The sequence below is a fragment of the Silurus meridionalis genome, chromosome 5 (assembly GCF_014805685.1).
Source record: "Silurus meridionalis isolate SWU-2019-XX chromosome 5, ASM1480568v1, whole genome shotgun sequence".
In the NCBI taxonomy this organism is placed as follows: domain Eukaryota; kingdom Metazoa; phylum Chordata; class Actinopteri; order Siluriformes; family Siluridae; genus Silurus; species Silurus meridionalis.
The window spans coordinates 13339089-13354623 of NC_060888.1; the positions used below are offsets into that span (position 1 = coordinate 13339089).

At 38.7% G+C, this 15535-nt stretch overlaps 2 protein-coding genes across 2 annotated transcripts; both read right to left on the reverse strand.

The window, feature by feature from the left end:
- Positions 1 to 2633: 2633 nt before the first annotated feature.
- Positions 2634 to 4374, reverse strand: mid1ip1l (MID1 interacting protein 1, like). The gene is made up of 2 exons (XM_046850547.1): positions 4216 to 4374; positions 2634 to 3837 (listed from the first exon to the last, which is right to left on the reverse strand). The coding sequence occupies exon 2, from the start codon at positions 3777 to 3779 to the stop codon at positions 3297 to 3299; it is 483 nt and encodes a 160-aa protein (XP_046706503.1). The 5' UTR covers positions 3780 to 3837; positions 4216 to 4374; the 3' UTR covers positions 2634 to 3296.
- Positions 4375 to 5174: 800 nt separating this feature from the next.
- On the reverse strand, positions 5175 to 9840 carry tspan7 (tetraspanin 7). The gene is made up of 8 exons (XM_046848678.1): positions 9500 to 9840; positions 8098 to 8286; positions 7833 to 7907; positions 7659 to 7754; positions 7134 to 7289; positions 6933 to 7016; positions 6237 to 6314; positions 5175 to 6152 (listed from the first exon to the last, which is right to left on the reverse strand). Exons 1-7 carry the CDS (start codon positions 9758 to 9760, stop codon positions 6246 to 6248), a joined length of 930 nt encoding a protein of 309 aa, XP_046704634.1. The 5' UTR covers positions 9761 to 9840; the 3' UTR covers positions 5175 to 6152; positions 6237 to 6245.
- Between the last annotated feature and the right edge of the window lie 5695 nt (positions 9841 to 15535).

Below are 15535 nucleotides of genomic sequence, written 5' to 3' on the forward strand. Positions count from 1 at the left end.
TTTGGCTCAGTATCAGACAGGGTAACATTAGCAGAGATTCTTAAAATAGAAGGGAACCATCTAAGAAATTTGCTTTTCATTTATTGGTTCTGTAAATATAAATTTTGATGTGTAATATAGCACCAATCTAATTACTAAGAGCTGTTTTCGGAATTGTGGGTCACGTGTAACGTTATTCTAAGGTTTTACAGGGAAATAGTTATTAATAGTATCGAGGCTTGCTTTTTGCTGACTGAAGTTCTGGATTGAGCCAGGAGTTAAGCCAGACGTGTCAAATGACAATTTGCAGAAGGGGGTACATTATAAGGGCAATAAGAGCTCAGTAAGAAGGACATCTGCAAAATAGGAAAACACCATGTTCAAAAGAAGATATGAGCATAGATATGAGCATAGGGAGCACAAAATGTACTACTGTATTTCCTCTGATCCTTCACTGGATCCAACTGTTTTGCATAAAGTGTATCTGCATGAAATCCTTCACAAGTGATTGTGCAGTGAATAGCACATTTACATTATACACTGAATACCGCTTCCAGTCAATGAATACTGATGGAGAAACAGTAAATACTTGTGTATATACTGAGGCTCAGTAAACATACTTTATTTGCAGAGTTATCAGGCCATCTCCACCACACAATTTTTAAGTCTTGGTAAACATATTGTGTACTGACCATGATTGCCAAAGCACTGTATATGCTGGTTTGACTACTAGCTTCTGTCATTATTGTGTAGGGTTGGGCTGAGGCAGAGACACTGTGCTGTAATACACCCGTTCCAGCACTTCTTGTAGACACAAGGCTAAGTATTGTTAAAGCCAGTGGGGTGAGCATGGCCTAATACCAGCTGATCTTCTGAGTTATGACTTGTCTGCCAGGCAAAATCACAATTAATTATAATATTTTTAATAATGTTGTTAAACCCCAGTCAGGAACTTTAGCAACTGACTCTACCTTTCTATGCTTTGGAAAAACAGAACAGTCATAATGAGCATTAAGGTAACATTTCATTTTTCCTTGGCCTTTAAAACTAACATTTGAAGATTTCCAAGATTTACCAGATCACCACTACTTTTACTTGGAGAATGTGTGTTGCTTTGGTTGTTTGACAAAGACAGTGTGGACACATCTTGCATAATTAGGTCATTAAGTTTATTGCTGTTGAGAAAGTGACTTTAATGAGTGCCAGAGAGCATAAATACTGTCCAGACAGCTGTCTGGTGAACTTGGTGCCAAATCTTGCCAGCATGATCATACAGTCTTGTTGTGATCAGTAACACTGGCACTTCCAGTGTACATTTGTTTCCCGTCTTTCCCACTGCACTCAGAATCACTTGAATCAAGATCAGTTACTGGACTGAGAAACAAGCTCAGGTTGCAATGACCTTTTCATACACCGTCAACATCAGCAAATAAATCAGAGAGATGTTTTTGTGGGTATCCGTGTCAGTGGCTCAACACAGATACAAAAACATATTCAAAATCCAGTCCTTTTTCTTAGATGCTAATTCAGCAATTTTTTTTTTACTTTAGTTGTGATGCATGCATCAGGCCAGACAGTAAAACATCCCATCTGTGTATCTGTAAATGTGACCTTTGTAATACTGCAACAGCTCAAATACATGGTGTTGAAATTAATTTAGTCAGTACCAATGGAGCAATTTGGGGGGGTTTGAAAACCAGTTTGTCCAGGAAATATTGGGCACAGGAAACTTCTCCTCCAAAAATAATGGAATCACATGGCTAATTTCTTTTGAGAGAGAGGAGGAGTACAAGCACAGACACACTATACTAAAGCAAGTGGTATGGGTGTCAAACAGACTTGCATGACTGAAGACGCTCTATAGGTACTAGCTTTTCATTAGTAAATTTACATATACACAAGGAGAAAGCATAGCAAAACAAAAGATTTTGTCTGGTATCTGATATCTTTATTTTTTTAATCAGACATTTAAGTTTAGTGCACAGATTTTTTTAAACAACATTACAAGAAATTGATGAAAAAAAATTGAAAGAAAATTAAACAACTGGAACCAAAGTTAGTAACAGTGAAGTTATAAACATTAGCATTTACACGTTTTTTAAACAAACATTATTTTATCTTGGTATCCCAATTCTTTTTACTACACTGTCAAACATACAGGATTTCCCTCCACTTATTTACTCATGTTTATCAGATAGTTTTGCTCTTAATTCTTTAAGCCAAACTACAGTAAAGTCACAAGTCTTGCACTGAATTAATGTTTGTTCCAACCTACTATTGTTTAATCACCATTGTACCTTGGTGGAGGAAAACATTATTATCTGAACAGCCACACTTGAGAACTGTTGCTATGGGGAAATGCCAGGAGAAAGGCTCAGGTGTGTAAGGAAAGACAAGGCAAGTAATGATTATGAAGGTATTATATTCCAAAGAATTGGAAACAATGCTAGAAGCAACACCTGGATTAGGTTTTTGCACAACAGAAAAGGTTCGGCAAGTGACTACCAGTGAGGCAGCTTTCGGGTTCATACATGCAAGCAGCAGGGCAAATTCCATTCAAGCTCAATTAAATATACCACAGAGAGAAGCTCCATGTGCGATTAGATTGCCACAGTCTACCAGTAAATACCAAGTACATACAAAAGCACACAAAGTCCAATGTAAAAAGTCTGCTTTATTTATTATACTCTTTCATTAATCATTTTATATAAAAAAGTAAACATTTAGGGCAAAGACATAAAAATAAAAAATAAAGTATGACAGTAGTACTCGGGTCAAACAGACAAGCAAACATTCATCTTTTCTATAGCGAGCAGAACCCAGGGGACACCTTTCTGTTAGAGTGAATAAAAGCCGCAAGCTAAAAGGAACCTTTGTTAAACCTCAGACCAGGCCACGTTCTACAGGATTTAGGTTAATGTGATGAAAGAAACAGAATTACCAGCATTCAAGTTTTCTCCAACACAGCTCAATCTTTTACAGGACTTTAACCAAAGCAATAGCATGCTTTTAAAGCTGCTTTGAAAGCCATGGTATTTTAATGGGAGCCTGGTCATACACTTAGTGAAATGAGGACACAATGAAACATTAACAGGAATATTAAATTCTTTTCAAAATTAATCACGTAGCTTTTCCCTTCATCCTCCACCAAAGCAGTACTTAATGTACTTAGTTGTGCGGCTGGGAAATGGTTCAGGTCTTGCTTGGAAGCAAAAAAAAGTTAAGTAAGGCCCCACAGGCAAGACTTAGACGTTCGAGTCCACTGCTCGAGTGTGATCCCTCAATGCCAGCAGTCCAGCTTATAGATAATCTAAGTTCTACCGTAACAGACTCCCGCCACCTATTTCTCTCTTGTAGCGGTTTGTGAGGTGATCTGCTTGGTCTGTAAGCTTGGACAAGACCCCGAAGAGTCCACGAAGGTGAAAGTGGAACTGGCTTTCTAAATCTGCGCCGTCTTCTGCTGGTCCGCCTGGCACCTGCTGTTCCTCCTGCTTCACCGCCATCTCCAGGAAGCTGGCACTGCCACCCATGTCGCGTTTCAGCAAACCCCACTCCATCTCATTCTTAATGGACTTGAGCAACAAGTAGTGCTCATACATGTCCCTCTGCTTGCTCGGGAAGGACAGCACACCTTTGCTGTCCATCGAGGTGTCCCCTTCCTGCTCCTCCAGAGGCACGTCTCGCAGCAAACTGGGTACCATGATGGTCTCGTCCATGTTGTTGGTCGCCGCGAGGAAGCGGTTCATCACGTTAAGCAGGGAGTGCTTATTAAAGCAGGAGTCCGAGCTGATCTGCATCATGGTGGAGTTCGAACAGTTAACGGAGTGCCAGTGCAGCTCTGCGGGCGGCTCTGAAAACCTGACGAGGCAAAAATGCACCAGACTTTTTGTTTGTGTAATCAGGAAATGGCCAGATGTACAACCGCGATGGAGAACAGCGTTTCTTCATCAGGCATGCACAAACTAGCTGAGCATGAGTACATACAAATCTTGTGTTAATCCCATACTTTATCTCGGACATGACAATAGCTAAGCGTCTACTAATTAATAAATTACAATAATGAAGCGTTTCGAGGAAATCGTTTTAAAATGAGCTCAAACTAGAGTTCGTGTTTAAACCAGCCGGATGACCAAGCCCTTCAGGGCCACCAAGCCACCTCCTAACGCAAAGATGCAATCGCATTGAACAAATAAGGAGATAGCAGAAAATATATGAATAAACACCTAAAAGACTAACCTGAATGACACCGTCACCTGGAGCACAATTATACACGTATCTCCGATTGTTTTTACAGCTTTTTCTCGCCTCTATAACCCGGGGAATAAGCAGCTCTTCTATCAGGAACTGCAGTAGGAGCTTTTTATAGCAATGACTCGCCGCCGGTGAGCGACTCGTCCAATGAGGTCTCGTTCAAAGCATGACTGACAGTCTCAGTAGCCAATCCAGAGCCAACATGTCATGCTGGGGATACGCCCTTGCATTGAGATGCTATTTTTCCTCTTGTCAAATCCGACCAATCGGTCGCTGTTAGTCAGGTCTGAGCCGGTCTCTGCTGTAAACCCGATCGCTGGAGTCGGTCAGAAGGAGGTGTGCAGTGAGATGGAGTAGTGCTGGGAATTCCGGCTCCTTTTAGTTAGTCGGCTCACATTTGGCTTAGCAGACCGACAGATAAGAAACGACTCTATCGGCTTCCAAACGCCTTGATGCCATTTTGTTCCAAAGTCTCCAGCATTATAACGGGATTATTTATCTTTAACTATTCCTGATGTTGGGTCATGAAATCATACTCCACCTACTAGCTGCATAAATAAAATAACTGAAAAACATTTGATGAAATCTATTTAAATATCTATCAATTGTGCATTGACAATGTAAGAATCCCTGATCACTACTGATCGCGTCTTCAATAATCAGCATCTGATCGTCTCTGTCTCACTGCCTCTTATAGCTAAGATTTGTCATATTAAATTACACTGCATACAGAGAGAGAGAGAGAGAGAGAGAGAGAATCATGAACATGACCAGTCTGGAGAATTTTTGTTTGATTGTAAAGACAGGTTCAATGCTGCCACCTTGTGTAGCTGATGTCAGAACTTTAAAATATATATTCATCTACCCATCCATCCATCCATCCATCTATCTATCTATACCCAAGTACAGCATATCTGATTTGATCCAGACAAAAAACAACAACATAACTTACACTTGTTTATTCTTTATGATGTACAATACATGCTTTTCACACAACTTAAAGTAAGGAAATTAACACTGCACGCTCATTGACAGAGCACAACACAGATACGATATGCGTTAAAATGTTAACAGACATACAAGACAATGAAATGTAAGAATCAGGTTATGTGTCACTCCAGCGAACTTGGAAATGCCAGTGTTTCACACAAAGAGAGGAGAAACAAATTACTTTGGAGTAAATACTCTACCAGGACAAATGTGCTCTCATTTGTTGTGTTGCAGGGAATGTGCATAAACTAAATACATTATAATAATAAAGTCACTCAATGAACAAAACCATTACATATATAATACAATGACTCATTATGATACATCACTGTGTTAATGTCATTGAACCTTATATTCTTATTAAATGGTGAGCCAAAAGAAGGGTCTGCAGCTCAGCATTTGTTTGATAAGGCAACATCACATGAAATATAGCTTGAATTGACAATGCCACCATACATCAACATAACCTCGAATTTTTCCCTCTATTCAAGATCATTTATTTTGATCTTTTGTTAGCAAATACAATTTGCCATTTACTGAGTTGAAAAAATAAGCTGTATAATATTAAGACCAACTAACAAAGAAAAGTCAGTCAATTTATATACCATCGAGTTCACAAGTTCGTCAAGTTCCCACTGAACAAGATCTGCACATGCTTCTCTTTCTGTGAATCTTTTTCAGCAATTCCACTTACCAACTGCAAAAGGCACATAATTGCATCAAGATGAAAAACTGCCAAAAGACATGATCCCCTGTGTAGTAAATGAAATTCTTCCCTTCGAACTAGTTGCTATGGACCAAGACTTAATATAAAAAAAAAAACAGGAAAAAAAAAGAAAAAGGTAGCTGGAATATTTTCTAAAATGAAGAACAATTCTAAAACTATATGGCTTCCCTTTGTGTCGTCTATCATAGGTGACCATGTTTCCATCCTACAACAGACAAGAATCACATTAAGTCAGTTTAACTCAACTAATTAAAAACGTTGTCATTACAACAGTTTTGCAGAAACGTACCTTGAATGCCTAGACCATTTCATACTGGTTGTTGGTGATGTAGCGTGACAAACAGCACGCCAAGAATACACCAATAAGCTGTGATAAACATTAAACAGATATTATTTACCAAATGTTACATATTTTCTCCACACATCACTATTACATTCACCCCAAGCACAACTTCACCAGATTTAGTGCGATGATTAAAAACTTCTACGACTGTCTATAATCAATTAGGATGTGAAGTGTGTTTTTTTTCTGCCTGTCAGTTGTTTTGTATGTGTAAGGATATACTTTAAATGAACAGGGAACAGCGCTAAACAAAGCCGAAAATTTGACCTTGTGAAATGAAAAGCTTCAAATGCTGTTTCGGTTCGGTTTGTAAAAGTGTTGCTGTGGCTGCAAACTTTATATCCAGGCGAGCAGTTGCACACTAAGCTGGTTCCACAAGGTCAATAAGTGTCAACACTATTAAGCTTCTTAGTAACCTGGAAGCAACGAGCTTGTGCACTGCTGCGCTCCTTTCATGTCTTTCGTTTCATGAGGCATTGTGCGTGTGCACTAGGGGATTTGGAGAATGGTTTGGATGAAGGGTGTGGTACTGTACAAAAGGTAATAGACTTAAAATATCCCTGCAGCTTCAAAATATCATTCAACTTTCCAAATATCTGTTGCTTTATAAATAATTGTTAAACAAAATAAATGCGCTTTTACCTGGAAGAATGCGATTCCAAAAGATATCCCAGCAATGATTCCCAGGTTAGACTCCATCACAGTTGTCACCAAAGAAAAGCAGCCCTGCAGCAGGAAACAAACAAACATAGTTTAAATATTCACTTTATTTTCTAATGCATTAAGTGTATGTTTTATTTCATCCAAATTTCATCAACGACAGGAGGCTCACTGTAATCTCACCTGCTGATATACCACTGTTTGTGCCAGGTTGAGATCTTTGAGGTTTTCTGCGGTACAGTTAGCCAGTGGCAAACAGCAGCTTAATGGTATGCCATGCTGCTTGAAGTACTCTGTCCGTGCCCAGCTAGTGTAGTTGTACACACCACAGCACTTCAGCTATACAACACAGGATTACACCATTACTGGCATGATTACAAATTTCAATCAGCAAAAATAAGGAAAAACTGACAAACTATTGAATAAATATTGAAGCACAACTCAATGAGCCTGTGTTACACAACAGGTTCTCCATAATGAATACATAACCATTAAAAGGCTACAGATCTTAAAAAAAAACAAAGATGCATCACAAATGAAAAGCTTAAGAATAATTATTTTTAAACATGACCAAGATTGATGATCTAAGAGCTCTTAGCAAATATCTTCTTTAATTCCACTGAACAATAATGAGACCCCAGATGAAGCTATATATATTAATACAAGTATTTTACAGGTTAATACAAGTGTTTGCACAAACATGCTTACAGATCTCTGCATGGAATCCACTGCCTGGTTTCTGTCATCTGTAGTATTGTAATTTTTTTCAGCATTCCAGTAGACATCATTAAGGACTGCTTTGATCTACAGAGAAAATTTCATTAATATACGATTCAGTTTACATTACTGTTCAATAGATCTGCTAAAACCAATTTAAATCACCTCATGTCTGAAAACAAAGCCAGAAATGCCTGCCACAAGTTCAGCCATGAACACCAGCGTCAGGAACATGGCATACTGTAAAACAAATAAGAAACATATAGACCAAAAATCTCTCAAATCATTCTATCCTTTAACAGCAAATAAAATGGTATGATACTGGGGAACTTTCCACAAACTAACTTGACATTCCTTTTATTGAAGCACATACATTAGAAACGTCATTTCTTAACATGTCTGAACATTTCTAAGGAATTTTGGAACTGACCAGTTTCAGCATCCACGGACTGCCGCGACAGGTGGCGAAGCAACCGAACAGGCCAAAGATGACGATGATTGCACCAGTGCCAATAAGGACATATGGTGCATTGGTGCTCATGTCTGACTCCAGCAAGAGATAGGACTCCAGACTAACCTTCCCCCAGACCCCCACTGCTAACAGGATCACCCCTGTGAACTGGGGACAGAAACAAATACAGTAAGAACTGGGGACAGAGACAACTACAGCAAGAACAGGGACAGGGATATTATGAAGAAGGGGAGGAGACAAGAACAATAAGAACTGGAGACATAGATAAATGTAAAAGAAAATCAGTAAGAACCAAAGAGACAGAAAATGATTGACAAGGCACAGAGACAAAGTGTGAAACATTTTAGTTGATGCAAATATTAACACCAACATTGACTACTGGTTTTATGTTTAAACACCAAAACACCCTTTAAAATGGGAATACCAACATGGATCCAATCTACAGGACACTGCACACACTTTTGTTCTTGTATCAACTTTTTGTTTTGCTTCCCTTGAGTCTCTAATGCATGTCAGGATTTACAGAGTTACTTTTATTGTATGATGTAACACTGTTTGATGCACATATGATAAACTCTTGAATCTTGAAAATTTTATCTGACAATGCAGTGTTTCGTGATTTATTTCTGCCACTTTTGTGATTAAAGCACTAGTTTCTGATGGTGTCTGGCAAAAACAGTTTGTGGGAACATCTCAGCTTTTTTGTTTCTCTTTGTCGTCTCCAGGCCATCTGGCAAGGAAGGTGAGATTATTCAGAGTAATAAATAACACGGTCGCGGACTCTGAACTCATCAATGCCACGTTTACCATATTAAAATAACATTTTTAATTGTTAAAGTACGTGTGTTGCTATTTAGTAAACTTTACCATACCAAAGAAATGCTGATTAGTGCGAGTTTACAGCAAACAAAAGGACGCCTGTTTCTCCCATTATCTCGTTCCATCCTTAAAGCATCTCCATTGTGTGTGTGTTTTAGTTTTACGGTGTTAAATCATTAGTTTAATGAATCACACGATGAAACACAACCTGTTGATTCGCAAAAACTGTATGTGGAGAATGTGCTGTAGTTAGCTAGCTCTTTAAGAGCATTTAAATACGAGACATGTCCCTTCAAACTTTTGAGCTCGAAGGGGGAAACTGCACTAAAACTATATTTTGGCTGAGAAAAAAAAAAAAAAAAAAAAAGTTTTGCAAAAAAAACAACAAAAAAAAAAACAGCTTTTCTGGTTCTATCCGTCTGCAGTCAGCGTGCAGGCTTATTGTGTGCTACACACCGGAGCTAAGCTACGCTAAGCTAAACAGGCTACATGTCCAGCTCCGTTCATCCAAGTTGCGAACTAAACAAAATAAACAACTTACCCAAAATATAAGGCTGTAGGAAATCAGAAAGGTTTTCAGACATGTTATAACGGGTTTGGTCTGCAGTCTTCGAGATGGAGGAGACATTTCGAGTTTAAAGTCGTGTTGCTGATTTAGCGGATGGTAAGAAGGGGGAGGAAAAACTGAGATTGTTCCCAATGGAAAGTTGTGTGTGTGTGTGTGTCGAGAAGGAAGGAAATGTCCTAAGAGTGTGTGAAAAGCTCTTGCTCCGGGGTGAGGAGAGAGCAATGCAGAACACATACTCCTCCAAGAACATATGAAGGGAAGAACATGTGGAACATGAAGGACATTTTGGAATTAGTAGAGTGGAGCCTGATTTCTCTGTTGGCCAACACTCACTGTACATGTTATGTTTTGTACGCTATTGGGGGTCACCGAAACACACCTCAGGAGGCATTTTGAAAACATCCCCAAAAATACTTCAGTAACTATCATTTATTACTAGGTATTATTTGGGGGATATTTATACTCTAAAAATAATATTCGAATTGAATACCTGTGTTTAAGGAAACTACAACTCCATTATTAGACCATAGATGCCAAAAAGAGGGTCTGTCATAATGTTGGACTGTGATGAGCTTTGATTCGACACATCATGCCATGAGCTGAAGAATAAAATAGAAAAAACAATAACACAGATCTTTATTTTAAATCTTTTATTTTTTTATTTTTATACTTTTTCAGTTCCTACATTATTTATCTCTGTAAAGCTGCTTTGGAACAAGACAATGTCCATTGTACAAAGCGCTATAGATAAGATAAGATAAGATAAACCTTTATTCGTCCCACAGTGGGGAAATTTCTAAATACGGGAGCTGCTGCAACAGGCTGCCACTTGGGCGGCGCCTACATATAGATTTATTTATACAAATAAATCTGAATGGAATTGTTTCATTTTTAAGATGCAAAAAAATTAATTTAAATTAAATGTAGAGAATAGAAGCCAATATATCGTATCTTAATTTGGGCAAAAAATAAAATAAAAACTATGGACCAGATTTATGTCTTTCATTAGAAGATATTTCAAGCATATGGAATATAGCTTGAATAGCTTTATTTATATGAACTGTATTAGGTATGTACTATAAATTTCTAGATTTTTTTTGTACTATGGGATTTATAAAACTGCATTAGTTAAGCAGATCACAGAATAAGGTCTTCTATTTATTTCTAATTATTATGAAATCATAAATGAGGAGAACCATGACAAACTTTACAGTTTTGTATAATGTTTTTTCGGCCCATGGCCCTCAATTAAATTTGATATTTGGCCCTTCATAAGAAAAATCCCAAATCAAGTCACGTAGGCTTTATTGTTATTCCAACCACAAATAGTGCATACAATATGCAGTGAAACAAAAGGACCGAGGTGCTACATAAAATGATACAAATTAACAAAAAGTAACGCAAAACTAACAAGATCATTAGATAATGTGCATGTGTGCAACATTTTGTGCAAACAAACAACAGTAAGACACAGTAAGACCCAAGGACACAACAGAACTGAAGATTTGTAATAGTTCAAATGATTTCTTCATTTGATCAGAAAATACTGTATATGAAACACTGAATTGTTTTAGCAACAATTAGGCAAAACAGCAATTTTGTGCAAACAGAATTTTACAGCTTATGAGTTTGTTAATTTGTGTGTGTGTGTGTGTGTGTGTGTGTGTGTGTGTGTGTGTGTGTGTGTGTGTGTAAGAGTGCCGGTCCAGTCCCTTGATTGAGGTGCTGAGCCTACTGGGTCTGAAAAACTCCCTCTGTAACTGGATCCTGGACTTCCTGACTGGGAGACCTCAGTCAGTCCAGATCATTAACAGCACCTCCAGCACCACCACACTAAGCACTGGGGCACCTCAGGGCTGTGTGCTTAGTCCACTGCTGTTCACTCTGCTGACTTACGACTGTGTAGCAATGCACAGCTTGAATCACTTCATCAAGTTCGCCGATGACACGACCGTGGTGGGTCTCATCAGCAAGAACGATGAGTCAGCATACAGAGAGGAGGTGCAACAGTTAACAGCCTGGTGTAGAGCCAACAACCTGTCTCTGAACGTTCATAAAACGAAAGTGATGTTTGTTGACTACAGGGGAGCACAGAGCGACCATTCTCTACTGATCATTGATGGATCCTTTATGGAGATCTTAAAGAGCACTAAATTCCTTTGAGTTCACTTGGTCACTCAACACCAGCTCCATCACCAAGAAAGCCCAGCAGCATCTCTATTTTCTGAGAAGGCTAAGGAAAGCCCATCTCCCTCCCCCCATCCTGACCACGTTCTACAGAGAGACCATTGAGAGCATCTTGAGCAACTGCATTACTGCCTGGTTTGGTCTCTGAGCGCAAGACCCTACAAAGGATAGTGAGGACAGCTGAGAAGAACATCGGGGTCTCTTTCCTCTCTATCATGGACATTTAAACTACACACCCCTCACACACACTTTTCACCCTCCTGCCCTCAGGGAAGCGGTTCCGAAGCTTTTGGGCCTCACATCCAGACTGTGTAACAGTTTCTTTCCTCAAGCCATCAGGCTTCTCACCACGGAACTAAACTAAAGCTCACGCACACACACACACACACACACACACACACACACACACACACACACACACACACACAACTGTGCGACTGATCTGTACAACCCAGATTTAAACACACAACCATACTCACTTCACACATCCATACCCATATTATATCACTTGATTACAACAAACTGTTTACATGCTGTTTTTGCATCTTTTTTTGACTGCTGCTATTGCTTTTTTGCACAAACCATTTTGTTTAGATTTTGTTTAATTACAATGTTCACTCCTGTACTCAGTACTCTTTTACACACCGCACTGTGTAATATAGAGCAGGTTTACTGTCGGTGCTATTTTGTGTTTTGTGTATTTATCCTACACTGTTTTGTGTTGTCTTTGCACTGTCTGTCTTGCACTGTTTGCAACAGGCTGCACGCGATGCACTTTATGTGGCGAGGACACTTACTAGTCCTTAGGTTTGTGTTGTTGTTGTTTTGTTTTTTTTGTTATGTAGCTTTATGTTGTTTTATGTAGCACCAGAGTTCTGGAGAAACATTGTTTCATTTAACCGTGTACTGTGTCAGCTATATATGGTTAAAATGTCAATAAAAGCTTCTTGACTTGACTTGACTTGACTTGAGTAGTCGATTGGCTTGCAAAAAGAAACTTTGGCACAATCTGGATGTGAGTCCCCAAATGATTTGCTACATTTTTACACATTTCAGGAGAGTGAAGAGTGTGAGAGGAAAGTGTATGGTCAGCTGCAATGCCTATGGCTTAGCAGATGCAGTGTGTAGTTTAAATTTTTACGATGGAGGGAAGAGTGAGCCCGATATAGACTTGTGTCTATTCAATTTCAATTCAATTAAATTTCCGAACCAGGCAGTGATGCAGCTGCTCAGGATGCTCTCGCTGATCCCATTGTAAAAAGTTGTGAGGATGTGCACAATTCAGTTAAAGTCATCCAATAAAATATTTGAATGCAGAAAAGAGTAAGTGCCAAAGACATAACCAATATTTGCACTTAAGAATATACTGTATTTTTAAATTTTTTTTTACTATGTACACTTTTGTTATTCAGAGATTTGCTCTCACCTTTATGTACATATACACTAATATATATTATTGTTGCAGTTGAAGTTATATGCATTTTAGATGGCAAGATCAATGGCATTTTCACACTTGGTCCGAATTCTCAAGTCCACGATTAGGGCCGATTTTGAGCTCATTTGGAAATGGGCTAATAATGACTGCTTTCATTGACAAAATAGGAAATCTATTTGAACCCTTTGCACGATCATGGAACTTGTGCACACGGCTTTGCATATGGGTTTATCTATTAGATTTTTTATATTTTTCTATGGTACACCATTAAAAAGCCAAAATAAGGTGTATTTGATGCAGGCAAACCCTCAAACCTATGGCTGTCCCTTGAGGTGGACATTGTAACAAAGGTTTTTTTAGAGTGAAGCCAAAATGTCTCTGAGGCCCTCTAGTGGCTGACTGCGGTACAAATCTCCCAAAGCCTCACCCCATGTTAGTGAATGGAACACGAGGCAATCTTACGTTTACACTTTACATTCGCTGGACACTGTATTTGCAACTCATTTATTCGTTTATGTATTTATGCATCTTTCCAAAACGCTATTGATGACATCAGAATAATGCACAATATCGTACGGACACTGTACAAAAGCTTCAGATAAAACATCAGAATGGTGAAAAAATTTGATCTCTCTGACTTAAACCATGGCATGGTTGTTCCATGTCATGAAAATTCACAGTCTGGAGTTTACACACAAAATACCTTGACAAGAGAGGTCAGATGAAAACCGGCAGAATAATTAGAGTTACCAGCTCAATACCAGCTCAATATCTCAATATCACATTATCTGCTGTACTATTTCCATGAAGGGGTGTACTTGGTTTGCTTTAATGTTTAGGAAGATAGTATGTGTCACAGTACCATCCACATGAATGCCAGGACCCATGGATTCCCAGTAAAACATTTTCAAGAGCATACTTATATGTGGGAGGTGGAAGCTCAGTGGTTAAGGCATTGGACTATGGATTAGAGGATCACAAGTTCAAATCCCACCACCATCAAGCTGCCACTGCTGGGCCCTTGAACAAGACCCTTAACCCTCCCCTTCTCAGTTGTAAGTCACTCTTAAAAAGGGCATCTGCCAAATGCCATAAATGTAAATATGGCAGTGGGTCTGCAGGTACACAGCCACACTGCATTAGCAAAGATAGAGGTGATGTGGTCATATCTTCTAATTTACTCTATCAAGAGCCCATTTATGCACCTACAATGTTACTCTTAGTAACCAGTGAATGAGGAAGGGGTATTCCTTAGCTCCTGTGTAGTAAAAAGATCTTTGAAAACCTATGATTACATAAAACCCTAAGATTACCTTCTTATGTTGCACTGGCTGCCACTATAGATCTAACTAGAACTGCTTGTGGCCCTAAAGGCTTAGCTTAGTCCATAAAATGGAGCCATGTAAAGCAGGAAGGATTGGTTATATCTTGGGCAAACCATAGTTTTAGCTTTCCTTATGCAAATTGTCTCACAGACTCGTCACCCATTCACTCCGCTATGAGGGCTTATTTCATAGTTACTGAATCTCTGCCCAAGGCTTTCCCCTACAGAAACTATGATGTTTTTGCTAACCCTCTATAGCATTTGGATATATATACTTTTAATGTTGTAATCTTTTCCATCTTTTCCGCTAATTGATATACGTACACATTTCACAAATAAAGCTGTTACTAATGACAGAGGACTGACTAAAGAATGACTAAACATACTGCACTAAACACACTGAGAAATCCTAATGTTTGCCATGTTGAGTGTTAAGTGTACTTTAATCGAAGGTTTGTTGAGATTATTTTAGACCGATCCAACTTGTATGGCCTCTGCAGTCTCAGACAGCAGTCAAAAGCAGAAAGTGAAAAATATAACAACAAAAGCTAAATAAGTGATGAATGCAGAAAGGGGTTATAGTTTAAAGACAGAAAAGGTACTTCTGGCAAAAGATTGAAAACAGGAACTATGTCACTCGAATAATTTAACTTTACAGTCACGGTGAACAGAAAAGTATTCTACATGCACATAACTTCAAATGTGATGATCACAAATGTTGAGCTATTTTATGAGTTGCTCAGTAGTTCCTAGTTTTATAACCACAATGACTGTATAAGACTGCAGAAAGAACATTACTTATAATCTTACACTCCAGTGCTCATGTTAGTTCTCACTCTCCAGTGTTCTGTATTGTTTAAAGACTATAATCACACTCTTGATGTCACCCAAATGAGGATTGGTTCCCCTTTTGAGTCTGGTTCCTCTCAAGGTTTCTTCCTCATAACATCTAAGTTTTTCCTTGCCACAGTCGCCACAGCTGCTCATCAGGGATAAATGCACACCATTCACCTTCACTGTTGATTTCTGTGAAGAGACTTTGAGACAATGTCTGTTGTGAAAA

Bases quoted from the DNA above. Each gene is read 5' to 3' on its own strand.
- mid1ip1l (XM_046850547.1), bottom strand. From the start codon at position 3,779: ATGATGCAGATCAGCTCGGACTCCTGCTTTAATAAGCACTCCCTGCTT.
- tspan7 (XM_046848678.1), bottom strand. From the start codon at position 9,760: ATGTGTTCTGCATTGCTCTCTCCTCACCCCGGAGCAAGAGCTTTTCAC. The intron at 8,287-9,499 runs GTAAGTTGTTTA...TTCTGTCCCCAG, and splicing joins CCTACAGCCTTATATTTTGG to TTCACAGGGGTGATCCTGTT. The intron at 7,017-7,133 runs GTGAGATTACAG...TTCCTGCTGCAG, and splicing joins AAACAGTGGTATATCAGCAG to GGCTGCTTTTCTTTGGTGAC.